General features: G+C 42.2%; 1 protein-coding gene across 1 annotated transcript in view; it reads left to right on the plus strand.

The window, feature by feature from the left end:
* lrp1bb (low density lipoprotein receptor-related protein 1Bb) overlaps positions 1-16,956 on the plus strand; it is a gene marked incomplete at its 5' end in the record, with an annotated part of 503,119 nt that overhangs the window by 262,096 nt on the left and 224,067 nt on the right. Inside the window, 3 exon segments of the mRNA XM_079517841.1 lie at positions 5,635-5,809; positions 6,162-6,256; positions 16,564-16,713. Coding sequence (XP_079373967.1) covers positions 5,635-5,809; positions 6,162-6,256; positions 16,564-16,713 — 420 coding nt within the window.

The raw sequence follows: 16,956 nt of genomic DNA on the forward strand, positions 1-16,956 counted from the left end.
CATTTTGTACTGAGTAAAAGTCTCAATACTGCAGTGTAGAAATACTATGTGCAAGTGAAATGGTCGGAATTCAACATTTACTTAAGTAAAAGTACAAAAGTATTGGTTTCAAAATGTGCTCATTATGCAGAATGTTTTGAAATATATACTGTAACAACCTTTTGAAAATATCAGATCTACAAGCTCAAAGGTGTCGCATCACGACAAACAGCTGAAATGTATACAGGGCTGAAGTGGTCAATGTATCTTTTTGTAATAATAATCAAAATCTACAACGTAACTAAAGTTTTAACATATTTTGTAGTGGAGTAAAAGTACAATATTTGCCTCTGAAATTTAGTACTGAAAATTGGAAATTAGGGGTGTCGTTATGAACGATTCAAAAATAATTTCCAAAAATCGTTTTTTTCTGGTTACAGTTACAGGAGTTTTCACTACATGGTGTTTGTGATATGAAATGTATGTCATTTTCAAGTTACTGTAGTCACTTCAGTTCAAGACTGGAGTAGATTGTGATGTATGTGTATTGAATCGAGAATCATTTTGAATATAGAATCGTTTTGAATCTGGAAAATAAAAATGCTTTTGAATTTAAAACCCCAGGAATCAAATCGAATCGTGGGACACCCAAAGATTCACAGCCCTATTGGAAATACTCAAGTAAAGTACAAATACCTCAGAATATTATCTAAGTAGCCTAACAGTACTTGCGTAAATGTACTTACTTACTTCTCACCACTGGGAATGAAAACCTCAACACCGATGGAGATGATTGATTGATAACCAGGTCCTGCCGGGAGGGGGTAGAAAACCACTTATCTCCATAATTTAACTTTTTGTGTTTTTCCGTAACATTTTAACGCCTTATACTTGATCACGTCACAGCGTCACACAAAACACATCAAAAGTAGCAGATCTACAAAAGCTTGAGGATTTATGTAGCTTGTAGATCTGCTAATTTAGCTCTTTTTTTTTTTTAAATACTGTTTTAAATATGTTTATTGGTAGCGGGTTTCAACAATTTAAGTTCAGTTTGAACATACCATTTTCTTTTTCATTTTCTACCTCACCCCATCCCTCCCCCACAGTCATTATTAAAACAATTAAAACAATATAAAAAAAACAATAATAATTGAGTACAGACATACAAAAACAACAATAACAACAAGAAAAAAAAAATCCAGTTACTTTTGCTCTTTTTGAATGTGAAACCTGTAGGAGAAAACTTTCGCACACCTAGATATCAGGCATATGCACCGGTGCGTAGGCCAGTGAAAAGCAATAAGGTACACCCGCACACTGTGTTATTTGCTCGGTACATGAGTATTTTCTTATTTAACCCATTTTGGGCGGGAACCCCTTTTGGTGTTAGCATTATGTTATGCTTTAGCTATTGAAAATAGCAGATCTACAAGCTCGTAGCGCGCCACCGAGTGGCGCGCTACGAGCTTGTAGGTCTGCTATTTTTGAAAAGTCGTGAAAATGTGGCGCAAACCTTTGAATATATTATTTCAGAGCAAACATTTTTAACTCAAATCTTTCCTTCTGGGAGGTCCCTGGGAGAACGACTGACATAGAAACATCGCTTTTTTTTAAAGAAAACTGTCATTTTTACAGACATTTGTGACTAAATTTGACTGAGGGACTGCCATTGGATTTTTTGGAATTTTCGTTTTTTCATGTCATATGAAAGCAGGGAATCATAGCTTCAAATTGACACATTGGTTGTTCAGTTTGACACACCAGTTTTGGAGATATGGCTTATAGAGTAATGTCTTGCAAAAAAAAGCGAGTTGAGAAAACAGGCTTGAAAGGTTCACTTCTGTGGTCTCTAACATTACACCTAGCTACATGTTTAAGCATTTATTTCTGATCTGATCTCAGGTCAAAATGGGTTAAATAAGAAAATACTCATGTACCGAGCAAACACACAGTGTGCGGCGCGGTGTACCTTATTGCTTCTATGAATGTGAATCCATGAAAGGTAACGGTTTATTTTGGACGTGTGAGGTTTCTCCTCGACGGAGACGATCTTCACCTTCGCGTGTCCTTACATGTCTCGGCTGCTGATTGTTTTTTCCCTCCCTGTGCGATGAATGAAATGCAATCTAATCTTCATCATATCCTTTTATTTAACCAGGCAAAGAAATACTAAAAAATCTCTTTTCCAAGAGTGACCCCATGGCCAAGGCCCAAGAGGCAGCATTATTACTAGAGACAAACAATATGGAACAATTTACATAAGACCTAGAAGTTTGTGTGTGTGTGTGTGTGTGTGTGTGTGTGTGTGTGTGTGTGTGTGTGTGTGTGTGTGTGTGTGTGTGTGTGTGTGTGTGTGTGTGTGTGTGTGTGTGTGTGTGTGTGTGTGTGTGTGTGTGTGTGTGTGTGTGTGTGTGTGTGTGTGTGTGTGTGTGTGTGTGTGTGTGTGTGTGAGTGAGTGTGTGCGTATATAGGGCAATATATATATATACTGTATATATAATATACAGTGCAAAAAGAAAAATGGCGCTCCCTGCCTTGCTCATTGTGTTGCCCTACGCGCAGTCACAGTGCGCGTATACGTGTGTGTGTGTGTGTGTGTGTGTGTGTGTGTGTGTGTGTGTGTGTGTGTGTGTGTGTGTGTGTGTGTGTGTGTGTGTGTGTGTGTGTGTGTGTGTGTGTGTGTGTGTGTGTGTGTGTGTGTGTGTGTGTGTGTGTGTCACTGTGCCTGTTCAATTAAAGAAAATTACAAATTAAAAACATATATACATTGTTTTATGTAAACACTGGAGAAAGTTACATTCTGCCTTTAACCACTTAAAGGGGCATTCCACTCATTTTCAACATTTTACTATGTCATTAATGTACCTTAGAGCTGTTGTGTGGAAATAATAAAAAAGTTCCCCCATTCCGTGTTTCCTAGAACTAGAGGTCTGAAAAAAATCATTCATAATTACAGTTCTAGGAAACACAAAATAGGGGGACTTTTTTATTATTTCCACACAACAGCTCTAAGGTACATTAATGACATAGTAAAATGTTGAAAATGTGTGGTTTTCCCCTTTAAGCCCTGTATACCTTTTCATATGACAAATAGCAACATCTGCGAATCTATAAGCTTGTTTCTTTTTTTTTGCAATCGTTTGAAAATGTTTCCCTGTAGTGACATGCCAAAAGAGGTAAGCCAGGTTGAGAGCGGTTAATTGCACTCACCTGGGATCCTCGTCACTACAGTATAGCTGGCTATAATCGCTCACCTGGGATCCTTGCCACTGTATAGCTGTGGCTAATCAGGGATTAGTTTGGCTGGAATGCAGTGTTCTACAGTATAACAGCGATGCAGGGGGTCAGGGTCATAGTGTCCACTCATCTATGGGATTATCCTGGCCACCCATAGAGCAGCAGCATGGGCCCCAAACAGTGGTGGGGGAAAATAGTACTCACATGGTTTACTTAAAATACCAAAAGTAAAATTACTCATTATTCAGAATGTCCCGTTTGATGAAAACTACAGTTTTCATATAATTGTAGCTGAGTAAAAAATACAATATTTGCTTCTGAGATTTAGTGGAGTAGAAGTAAAAGAGTATTGGAAATTGGAAATAATAAAAGTATGGTATACCTCAAAACATTTACAGGCTACAGTTACTTTCCACAAAGGACCACTTCTCCACTTTTCAACCTATCTTCATATAATAGGTCCTCACTAATAATCATGATAAAATGGCACGATTTTTTCCTACTCAGTCTGTGTCTCATAGGAGGGCTGTGGGCAGTTCAGAAACCGTCTTCCAGTGACATCATCATTAGGCAGATTATTTTTTAAACAATATTTTTTTACAAAAATGTTTAGATTTTCATTATCGTGAGAACGATGGCTTCCATTTTCGCATTGCAACTTTTCAGGACTAGAAAGCCTGCAGTTTTTATTAGCTTGTATTCCCCATCGATGATGTCACTGGAGGACGGTTTCTGAACTGCCCACAGCCCTCCTATGAGACACAGACTGAGTAGAAACAAATTGCGCCATTTTTTTCAAGATTATTAGTGAGGACCTATTATATGAAGATAGGTTGAAAAGTGGTGAAGTGGTCCTTCTAACCCCTTCTAACAACTAACCCCACTTACAGAATACTGAACAATGCTGTGTATATTTATACGTGAAGCAAAATTGATCTGTAGAATTATTTGTAGGACTCGAATGTAAACTTCAAAGTAGTGATGCACGATATTGTCTGTAGCATATTGATATTGGCTGATATTTCATACAAAAATCTATATCACACATGTCAAAATAATTCATAATTATCTCACTGATATTGAGCAATATGTTTTTCCACAGGTATTGACCAATATTTCAGTGATGTTTCACCGATATTCACCCAATATTAATGTGACTGTTAGTACCAAAGTATGAAATGCTTCAGAATTGTTACTGTGTGGTTAGTGAGGTTTGCGAGAAACCGTTTTGTTGTTGTTTTAGAATGTACTTTGAAAAGACATTAATGTCTGTGAGTGTTGACAGAGTTCAGCACATTTGATTGGGAAATGTGTTTTGCATGATTTGCCAGGTCCACTCTTTTCATAATTTGCATAATTCTTTTTTTTTTTTAAACAAAGCATATTTGCTGATGACCATTCTGTTGAGTAACACTTTTCACAGCAGCAATTCTTTTGATTGGCAGGCAAATTATGCACTGTGTTTGTACGGCACAATTCAACAAGGCAATTCAACGTGCTTTACACAAAACACCCAGTCAAGAAAACAACACATTTGAATTTGAATAAAAAGAAGAAAAAAAAGAGAGAAAGAGAAAAATATGTATCTCCTTAATAGAAGAGAATCAGAATGTCACAGAGCAAAACAACACAGTATGAAATATTTAGACAAAAGAGTGAGGAGGAAAAAAGGAAGAAAAAGAAAAACTGAAAAATAAGAGTAAAGATTACAGGTACAAAAATTACAACTAAAGAATTACAGCAAAAATAAATGACAGCCAAATAATTGCAGCTAAGGTAATCTATGAATTGGCATGGTGTGTTTCATTCAGGTGCTACTGTGTGCCAGTGTGGAGAACTCTTTTACAGTGAACTCCATGCCTTGCACACAGAAACACTCTTTTAAAACAGGTCTAAAAATGGTCATGCAAAGGCCTTTGCATGTAATAATTTGTCTTTTTGTGCTTCACATCTTTAACCTTTGATTGATTGTGTTTTTTTTTACCATGTAGCACTCTGGGATTCCCAGTGAATGAAAAGTGCAATACAAATAAAATGTATTATTATTGTTTAAAAAAAAAGAAAAACACAGCTAACGTTATAACGTAGCACCGACCCATCAACATGGCTGCTCATGTGGCGAGTGTCCAGGGATAAGCGGTGGTTCTGGAAGGTTGGAGTGACAGTCTCTCCTCTCTCTCCTATAGACATAGTGACAGTCTCTCCTCTCTCCTATAGACATAGTGACAGTCTCCTCTCTCTCCTCCAGACATAGTGACAGTCTCTCCTCTCTCTCTCCTCTAGACATCGTGAACTGAGTGACAGTCTCTCCTCTAGACATAGTGACAGTCTCTCCTCTCTCTCCTATAGACATAGTGACAGTCTCTCCTCTCTCTCCTCTAGACATAGTGACAGTCTCTCCTCTCTCTCCTGTAGACATCGTGAACTGCCGCGGCCTGGCTTTAGACTGGCTCTCCAGGAACCTATATTGGCTCAGCTCTGAGAACGACGAGTCGCAGATCAATGTGGCTCGCCTTGATGGCTCCCTGAAGACCACCGTCGTCCACGGGATTGATAAGCCGAGGTGCCTTGTAGTGCACCCCGCCAAGGGGTAAGTAGATTAGCGCCGCAACATCTGTGCACTTCATCATTCGCCTCCACTCCAGCCTTGACGCATATCATTAGTACGTCTAAAGGAAAATGGGGGGGGGGAAACATCTAAATACACAAAACCCGTCAAGGTGGAGGAGAACAAATTGTTTTTTTCAAGCATGCGCGCAATTTGTCAATAGACCTTGACAAGGTCGTCGGGCGGAAAACACAATCTATCGGCTTCCCTTCGGTTTCCAGCTCTAATTAGCGGCAACATAACATCATCATTGACTATGTAAACCTCCGAGATGGCTTTTGCTTAATGGGCTCACTAATCACTCACCTCCTCGCCCCGCATCTCCCGCACGCAGGAAGATCTACTGGACGGACGGCAGCGCCATCAACATGGCCAACATGGACGGGAGCAACAGCAAGGTCCTGCACCAGAACCAGAGAGAACCTGTCGGTCAGTATGATGATTTTTCTTTATTGAAGTGTCTTCATGCTTTACTTTACTTTATTTGTTTATTTGGACAGGACAATGCATATTAATGGACGTCACATGGACGTAAATACACCGGATATAGCACAGTTGCTAATTTTCATCCGCAGTCCTCACAAGAAACACAAAACAGAAAACAGACAGTCAAACAGTGGAATACATTTACATAACATTACATAGGGAACACAGCATAATAAAAAAATAAATACACCTAAAATAATCATGAATGGTTGCAGCTTTGGTTTTCAAGCTACCATTTATTCAGATTGTATTTAAAAGAGGGAAATGTAGCACAATCCCTTATACGCAGAGGAAGTCCATTCCATGCTACACAACCCTGTACTGAGAGGACATTTTGGCCGAATGTTGTTTGCCGGTGCGGCACTTCGCAGTCTCCTCGAGTCATGCTTCCAAGGAAGCCTGCAGCCCAAATATGGACACGCGTACAGTACAGGATACTTTTACATTTCATTTGACATGGACAATGCACCGACATGACAATAATCACAAACAATGAGCGAATGAATAATCAACTAAACACACCCAAGCATCATACATGGCAGTTTACGTAATTATAATGATGCAACCTAAAATACAACATGACTTGTTGCCTCACATCATAACAGGAGTCCGGACATGGACATACTTCAAGAGCTGTATGTATGGAGAGCAGATGTACAAGTGTAGCCTTGTGGCGGCACAGACCTTAACCTAATCTTCTAATCCTGACCTTAATCTGTCAAGTTTGGGAAAGAAGGCAGAGTACTCTGTATACTTCTGAGGTGTAATATAATGAATTATGTAATGTAAACATGCTGTAAATGCATAAATTATGTAATGTAAAACATGCTGTAAGTGCAACTGTGAAATGGTGTCTTATAAACCCATGAGGGTTGGGCACAAGCTGTGCATGACACGAAAATAAATAAACAATCAATCAATCAAAAACCTAGTAGTCGACAGCTCCGATGCGTGCTTCCACATGGGGTGGGGGGGGGGGGACTGTAGGCTATACAGTGCTGCGTTACTACTTGCCTATCGGGCCATGGCTCTTTAGTCGACTGGTAACGTACTGTGCCTGTGGAACGGGGAACCCAGGTTCGCCTCCCGGCCGAGGCTACATTGGTGTGTATGGGTAACCTCTACAAGTATGTTCCCGGGCGGCACAGACCTTAACCTAGTAGTCGACAGCTCCGTCAGTCTCCCTGGGGCGGATGCCCCCCCCCCCCCAGTCAGTCGAGCCTAGCTCCTGGCTGGGGGGACTGTAGGCTATACAGTGCTGCGTTACTACTTGCCTATCGAGCCATGGCTCTTTAGTCGACTGGTAACGTACTGTGCCTGTGGAACGGGGAACCCGGGTTCGCCTCCCGGCCGAGGCTACACAAGCTCACAGCGCAGTGCAACGCAACGCGCTGTGAGCTTGTAGGTCGGTTATTTTTGGTGACAAGATTTGGTGTACAATTTAGGCACTTAGCAGACGCTTTTGTCCAGAGCGACTTACAATAAGCAAGGTAAACACATACTGTACATAGAATGCAGAGAGACAGTTAGTGCTTATAGCTGTTTCCAGTGTTTGTACACAGAATTCAAATAGCTCCACCCCCCCCCCCCCCCACCCTGTCATTCTATTGGCCGAGCCAGATCACTTCAGGCTATGGGATTAGCATAATCGCAATATCACACGACTGACACGACGAGTCCCGCAAATGAGGAAGTAGGAAGTAGCGGAGGAGACTCACTGGCTCTCAATTCAATTCTCTTTTATTTGTTTGTAATCGTGCATATAAAACATATATTGCCCCTCAAATGCCCCAGCCACTACAGCATCGTTCATGTGAACTACTCTGTCCACGGTTATTCATTGCAATGAAGAAAAATCGCTATGATGATCCGCGACAGCTTGTCACCGTTGGTGAGCACGGGTTGAATGCATGCTTCAAGCCGGCCGGACCACCCAACCATGCACTATACATAGCGATTCTCATAATTTCAATAGACTTATAGATTAAATCATAAACATACTATTTCACATGAACAATGGTGAAACTAAGATATGGGGATAATATTATACATTGCAATGAAATCGCATTGCGTTTTCATTATAATACTGCTGGGTTGAACACACCGCCACAGCCTCGCGCTGCAATTGGCTAAAAGTTGAAATCCCCCCCGACGTCCCGTCTAGTAAACTGTAGTGGATATAAACAGTGCATTCAGCCAGAGGGGGGCAAAGGGAGAGTGTGCTGTTGCAGGAGAACACCTTAGCATCATAATATAGGGAAAGATAGAGGGGGAAAAGCCCCAAAAATACATTTATATATATTTTAAAATTTGGCTGAAAACTTGTCTATATCACCTTTAAGGAAAGTAGGATCTCAGGTAAAACCAGGAGCGTAGCATTAGCCCAAAACACTGGCATCGACCTGGGCTCTATTTGAAAGTGACTGCCAACTTTTGGGGTTTGTTTGTTCGTCGTTCTTCTTTTCTATAATCTAATTTCTTGAACTCATTGTTTTTCACTTGGAATCCATGGACCGGACGGAATCGATTTGTTGAGATCAATCCTTCTGCCTTCACACCAGATGAGGTTTTTGGGACTACTTATCCTTTTCTTCTTTTGGACGTTAACTTTGTTTTGACTCTTCTAAAGTATCAGCTCTCCACTCCTTTTATACTTTGACGGCCGTGACCAAAAGCTGAGTGGATATAGCAAGGTCGTCTGGTAATTAGTAGGTTGTAGGTTTGCACCATAGAGTATATAAAGGATAGAGACCGAACTGGAGCGTTAGCCCCGCCCCCCCTCCCCCCTCAGTGGAAGTTGCTCAGTGGCGTTTTGAAGCACCCGGAAGACTGCCCGGAAGTATAATGATAACTCAATGGCTCCTGCGAGCGGAAGTTTAGCCTATAGCCTAACCCCGGGCTTTTCACGTGACGTCATGAACGTCCGTCCACTTCCATTAAGTGCTGCAATTCCACATTTCACCAGTAGGTAGTGGCATCTTCAACGTTGGATAGCCTTACTGGGGGCTTGGTTTGAACCCCTGGTCCACCCAGTCAGAATCAAACTTTATTGTCACATTATCGTATTACAAGTAACATGGGTGGAATTCTTAATGCTCTGTGCTGTTTGCTCCAGCGTTGTTTTTGGCAGCAAATTTAGATTTTAGTTTTAGTCATAGTCTCTTGAATAGTTTTAATTTGGTTTTAGCCACATTTTAGTCACCTGGATGGTTTTAGTGTTAGTCTAGTTTTAGTCGACTAAATGTCATAAGATGTTAGTCGACTAATTCTACAGTTGATTTAGTCGACTAAAATGTATTTTGGCGGGCCTTGATGCCGTCGTAATGGCTGTTTTTACACTTTCTGAAAATAGCCGATCTACAAGCTCACAACGCGTCGCGGCGCGACGCGTTGTGAGCTTGCAGATCGGCTATTTTCAGAAACCAAGTGTGTAAAATGACTCATACTGGATCTCTTGTCCACTAGTCCCCTTCCTAACATTTTAGTCTAGTTTTTATTTGTTGACGAAATTGTCAGTATATTTAGTCTTAGTTTTAGTCACCGTAGCTTAGTTTTCATTTAGTTTTCCTCAGTGAAAAAAGGCAGTCGATAAACATTTTTCGTCTTAGTTTTAGTCGACGAAAACAACACTGGTTTGCACCACTCTCTGCGGAGCTTTGGGGTTCAGTTGTGGTACAGTTGTGTGTCACTGAGCAAGGCAGCTGAGTAGTAATGCCAGCTGATTCTAATAGTTAAGTAGCCTTGCCGAGCCATGAGGCCCATAGGGGCAGGAGCCTATCTCCTGTTTCTGTAGCGTGAGGCAGCTTGATGTACAAGTACACCCCCTGGACATGACGCTAGTATGTCGCAGGGACCTACCCCCAATCCAACCCTTGATGCTGAGTGTCAAGCAGGGAGGCACTGGGTCCCATTTTTAGAGTCTTTGGTATGACCCGGCCGGGGATTGAACCCCGACCTCCTAGAAGCTGGTGCTTCTAATAGTTAGGATGGGTAAAATGCACAGGAACCATTTCATGTATGTGCAAAATGCACACTGCACGGTCGGTGACAAATCTCCCTAAAACTAACACATTATTATTGAAACAGAACAACCTCTGGCCAAGAAAATAAATACACTGTAGCATAACAAAACATGAATGTTACGCAAACAGGAAATCCCAGCTGTGAGAGAAGTGCATTTCTTATAGTCTTGTTCTTGTGCAGTGCGCTTTTTGCACTTTATGGTTGAAGTATTTATGAATGCTACTGTTTTCCATTTGGCCAGAGGAGACGTACTGTAGTAGAGCCATGCACCACCACAGTCGCAGACAAGCTCTTAAGCAGCCCGAGCCTGTATAGTGCAGCTTTCCCACTGAGCTCTGATACTTTGCTTTGTTCACAAACTGCACAAACACTGTAAACACACAGGCCATGCCCGTAGTGGTACATTTACTCACAAACACACAGGCCATGCCCGTAGTGGTACATTTACTCACAAACACACAGGCCATGCCCGTAGTGGTACATTTACTCACAAACACACAGGCCATGCCCGTAGTGGTACATTTACTCAAACACACAGGCCATGCCCGTAGTGGTACATTTACTCACAAACACACAGGCCATGCCCGTAGTGGTACATTTACTCAAACACACAGGCCATGCCCGTAGTGGTACATTTACTCAAGTACTGAACTTTCTTTTTGTCTCCACCAGGCCGAAGGCATGGGGAGAGAGTATGTTTTGCACTCCGTCCGTGTGTGTGTGTGTGTCCGTCCGTGTGTCCTTCCGTGTGTGTGTCCTTCCGTCCGTCCGTTACCAGCTAATCTCCGGCACCGTTAACCCGGTCGATGCCAAACTTTGCACACACACTCCCTGGATGCCAACGATGAACCTCTGCCCCACATTTTCCAGAACGGCCTGTTATAGCGCCACCATGAGGCAGCTTTTCACATGTTTTACCTAAAACTGCACCGATCTGCATGAAACGTTGCATGCACACTCCCTAGAGGCCAAGGACAAACCGTTGACCTGCATTTTCCGCATCTGCCTTTTATAGCGCCACCAGGAGGCCGACTTTTGTAAAACACTTTTTTTGATATTACTCCTCCAGATTCTGTCCAAAAATCTCACAAATCGTTGCACACTATCTCTATGGTCATGTGCTCAAGTCGGATCTGTCCCATATTTCATATTCCATCCTAATTGGCTATAATTAGCTTTCACAGTTTGCAAGATTGCCCCGTTTTGAACAAAAGCCTCAAATCATGAACGCAGCATGCAATTTACGTGAAATCTTTCACACATTTTCTTACTAGGCTGAGGAATATATCCCACCCTTTTCACATTGGCCTGTTATAGCACCACCAACAGGTTGAGTTTTGCAAAACACATTTTTGGAACAAAATGCCTCAAAAACATGTTTATATTAATCCTAAACATTTTGCCAAACATCTCACACAGTCCTATCCTCCTGGTGGAGACCTGTGCCCAGAAGGGCACTTTTTCTAGTTTCTTTTTTTTTACCACTGTATTTCCAATTGTTTCCAATACTTTTACTTCTACTTCACTATACGGTACAGCTCATAGGCAAATGGTGTACTTTTACTCTGCTATAATTATTGTGGTTCCTAGTTACTTTGTAGTATTAGAAAACAACATACATTAACCATTTCAACCCTATACTTTTGAAAACCCTATACTTTTTTCAAAATGAGTTGATAGCACAGGCAGACTCTTCACATACTAGAGCATGTCTGAAATAAGTGTCAGAGCTGAAATCGACATGTAAATATGAAATAAATGCTTAAACATGTAGCTATAGGTGTAATGTTGGAGACCACAGAAGTGAACCTTTCAAGCCTGTTTTCTCAACTCGCTGTTTCTCTGCAAGACATTACTCTATAAGCCATATCTCCAAAACTGGTGGGTCAAACTGAACAACCAAGATGTCAATTTGAAACGGAAATTCAAACAAATCCAATGGCAGTCTCTGAGTCAAATTTGGTCACATATGTACAAGCTTGAATATCTGCTATTTTCAAACGACTTATATACATTTTGAAAACGTGTGAAATGGAACACTCTAAATAATCACTTTTTGTCTTACTAGGCTACTTCAAAATATATGTTGAGTTCAATGCGTTTGTATATTTCAAATACAGGACTTTTACTTGAAAATAGAATAATTCTACCTTGTGGTATTGATGCTTTAGCTTGAGTAAAAAAACGTCAGTATGTCTTCCAAGGCTGCATGCCAGAATTGGCCCCTAGAAGACCCCTAGAAGGCTGCATGCCAGAATTGGCCCCTAGAAGACCCCTAGAAGGCTGCATGCCAGAATTGGCCCCTAGAAGACCCCTAGACGTTGATATTTACCAGCAGCACACAGCAGCCTCGACGCAGTGCCTCATGGAGGTCGGCACCCATGGTTCAAGTTCTCCTGCACGACAGACACACACGCACGTGCACGCACACACACGCACACACACACACACACACACACACACACACACACACACACACACACACACACACACACACACACACACACACACACACACACACACACACACACACACACACACACACACGCTATGACAAAATCCCCACCGGTCCAATAAAAAACAACAAGTCAAGTACTGTAGGACGGAAGTTTGGAGAAAAATACAGGATAAACAGATTTTGGCAGTTGGTTTGCTATTTGAGGTGGAACTCCTTTGTTGTGGAAACACGTTGTGTGGAAACAGGGCTTTTGTTTGTTTTTTTGTCATTTTGTATTTGCACAGGAAATGTGAAATGTGGAATGGGGACAAGAGTTAAATTAATGACGCGTTGTGACTGTGAATCTGCCGCACATAAATCTCACACACACACACACACACACACACACACACACACACACACACACACACACACACACACACACACACACACACACACACACACACACACACACACACACACACACACACACACACACACACACACACACGGCAGGGAGACGGAGATCTGTCCGGACGTGCACAATTGAAATCGCCTCCGGTTGTTGCCACCATCAATAGCGGCATTCTATGTTATGTTTTTATAAATGAGGGGGAAAAAATACTTCTGCGTAACAGAAGTATGTTCTACCTCTTCCGTAGAATTTCCTTATCTCGTCCCGTTGTTAACCACGGAGTCTGACCCCAGTGTTTACTTATTCACACCCTTAGGTCAGGGGTTCTCAACCCGTGGGTCGTGGGTCGTGGGTCGTGACCCCTCGGGGGGTCGCCATATTATTATGTAGTCTGAAAACCCACCTCTTCAGACTCCACCATGGCCCGTAGCACTTGCCCTAGCCTAGCCCCTTAGATAGCACATTATGTAGACTTAGATAGTATTTTAAACAGACTTATAGCTTGTTACGTAGACAGCTCTAGAATTGCACTTTATGTAGTCATAGCACTTTATAGTACACATGTATAATATATTATATAGTATAGTATGTATAGTTTACATAGATACTCCACTGTTACGTTCTTAGTCTAGGCATGATTCATGATAACTACTTTTTATATATGTGATGTATGCCATGCTTTTGTTATTGCTTAATGTAAGTCGCTCTGGATTAAGAGCGTCTGCTAAATGCCTAAATTGTAAATTGTAATTATTATTATTTTTTTCTTTCAACTGAATGGCTGGAAAATGGAAATGAAGAGTTTACATAGTACACATAGTACATGCATACACCTCCCTAATGATTATATCTGGTTTCAGTATTTATTTATGGTGTATTGTCTCTATTATTAAGGTATTGTAGTAGTCAATTTATATTGGGGGTCGGGAGGGGGCGGGGCGGGGGTCCCGAGACATTGCCAAAGCATTTCCGGGGGTCCCCGGCCAAACACGTTGAGAACCCCTGCCTTAGGTGACCATCTCAGGATTTCTGCAGGGGGAGGGGGGAGGGGGGTGGGAGCAAAATATTTGTGTGATAGGAACTTTTTTGTTCCATTTTCATGGACCACTTGATCCCTAGAATCGCTATTGTGGGGAGACATTTGCCCCAAAAAATAGCTGATCTACAAGCTCACAACACATCGCCCTGCGTTGAAGACGCCCTATTTAATGTGCTGTTGTTTTTAGCAAAGGTTCAAGCAATGGTTGTTGTTGTTTTTTTTATCATTCAAACAATAGACTTGAGTTATGTGACTATTCTTTTGATGTTTTTTTATCAGTGTAATGTTATCCATTTGTATAGATATTGTTTGGTTACATTTGTGTATACGCTCTCAAAGTTAAATAAACGGATGTTTTTAGGCCTCAACATTAGTATGCACATTAGAAAGAAAGAGGACACTTAGGGCTCCATTTTCGTCACTGCTAAACCCCTTATCCCTAAACTTCTTAGCCTTTTTTACTATTTTGCAAAACATTTTTGAATAGTTAAAATAGCCAATCTACAAGCTCACAACATGTCAATGTAGATTGGCTAGTTGAACTATTCAAAAATGGTTTTCAAAATAATAAAAAAAGGCAAAGAAGTTTAGGGATAAGGGGTTTAGCAGTGACGAAAATGGAGCCCCTACTCTTTCAACAGTACGTACTGTCTGTAACACATAACTATTCAGTATCTCTCCATTTCATAACATTAACCCTCCTGATCCGAGAGAGGAACTTTATCTTTGATCACTCCGGCGAGACTAAAACATCTCGGCAAACTGCTAATTGCTCGTTAAGGAGCTACCACTCTCCGTTTGACTGCTATTAGCAGTACTACCAGGCTTTGTGTTGCTGTCTGAAGGAGCATCCACGGATAATTTCCAGCATGTGCTTGAATGCAGTCGACAGTATACTGTGCAATTACTCTCACATTACCCCCAGTTAACCCATTTTGTGCGGGAACCCCTTTTTGGTGTTAGCATCATGTTATGCTTTAGCTATTGAAAAATAGCAGATCTACAAGCTCGTAGCGCGCCACCGAGTGGCGCGCTACGAGCTTGTAGGTCTGCTATTTTTTGAAAAATCGAAGAACGACTGACAAACATAGCTTTTTCAGAAAACTGTCAGGATGTAGAAGACATTTTTTTTAGAATCTGATCTCAGGTCAGAATGGGTTAACCTCGCCGTGCCTATGCAGTGCCTTCCGCCCTTTCTTAGCATTTAAGCGTGAACTCTTGCCCGCCCGCATGGCATACACTCCAATGAACGATCGCAGCTTGAGCGAGCGAGAAAAAAACAATCCCACAGGCCTCGGTCTACTCCCAGCAGCTGTTGTTCTGTCGCTGCACACCTCAAGGTCAACTTCTCCCTTTCTCACACACACACACACACACACACACACACACACACACACACACACACACACACACACACACACACACACACACACACACACACAAGCGCGGGCGGCCATTGTTTTTCAAAGTGTCCCGCTCGCTCTTCCCGGGCCTGTCAGCAATACAGATAACGGGGGGTGCCATATTTCACCGGCTTCATTTATGATTATGGGGTGGACCGGGGGACAAGAGTAAATTAATGACGCGTTTGTGACTGTGAATCTGCCGCACATAAATCTCACACACGCGCACACACACAGCAGGGAGACGGAGATCTGTCCGGACGACGCGCACAATTGAAATCGCCTCCGGTTGTTGCCACCATCAATAGCGGCATTCTATCAAAAACCATCATGTCGGGCCCCGGGAAATGGATTTAAAAGTACAGTAGTCCGTCACTCGTGGCTCTGGTTATTTACGATGCCAGCTGGAGGTCAAATAGAGACGTCCCACAAAGCCAGGAGTCTTCTCAGTCATGACACATACAGCGCACGCACGCACGCACGCACGCACGCACACACACACACACACACACACACACACACATATGCATGACATTCACAAATCTCGCAAACATTTACCCTGGCAGATGCAACATGCACGAGTAAAGAATGGGTTTTGCTTGCATTAACTGCTAAACTTTGTGGCAGCAAGGCCAATGAGCTCATAACACTGTAAGTACAGAATAAGACTACTTTCATCATGAATCATTTTTTTAAACACCTAATCTAGTTTTGATTACAATACTGCTTTAGGCCTCATTTATATGTGCACTTTGATTATCTCCAAAGATTTTTTTTAATATGTTTTACAGGTGATAATTAGTGTTAATCTGGCCATCTACACCGACCCAGTCTTGATGAAGTCTGACACACGGAGCATACATTAGGGCTTATTAAGCCATCACGGGGGGAGAGAGTCTCTTTTCTCACTCCTCCTCCTCCTCCCTCTTCAAGGTCTCTCCATCGACTACATCGCCAGCAAGCTCTACTGGATCAGCTCGTCCAACGGCACCATCAACAGGTGCAACCTGGACGGCAGTGTTCTGGAGGTTCTGGAGGAGCTGAAGAAGCAGCTGACCAAAGGCTCGGCGCTGGCCGTGATGGGTGAGTTCAGTGCATGAGTGTTGGGAGCTTGTCAAGGAGAGCATCAAGACGGCCATCGGGGGATTAAGACGGTCGGGAGAGTGTGGAGGGATTACGTGTTTCAGCCAGTTAAGTGCCCCCCAAGAATGGAGCCATTTAGGCCGTCCTCCTCCTCCTCGCGACAGTCCTGCTTCACTTTGTGTGAAATAAATGGCTGGGGCATTAGATAATTAAAACACTGAGCGGCCCATGATTGATGATTGA

Source organism: Electrona antarctica (genome assembly GCF_951216825.1).
Source record: "Electrona antarctica genome assembly, chromosome: 13".
NCBI classification, from domain to species: Eukaryota; Metazoa; Chordata; class Actinopteri; order Myctophiformes; family Myctophidae; genus Electrona; species Electrona antarctica.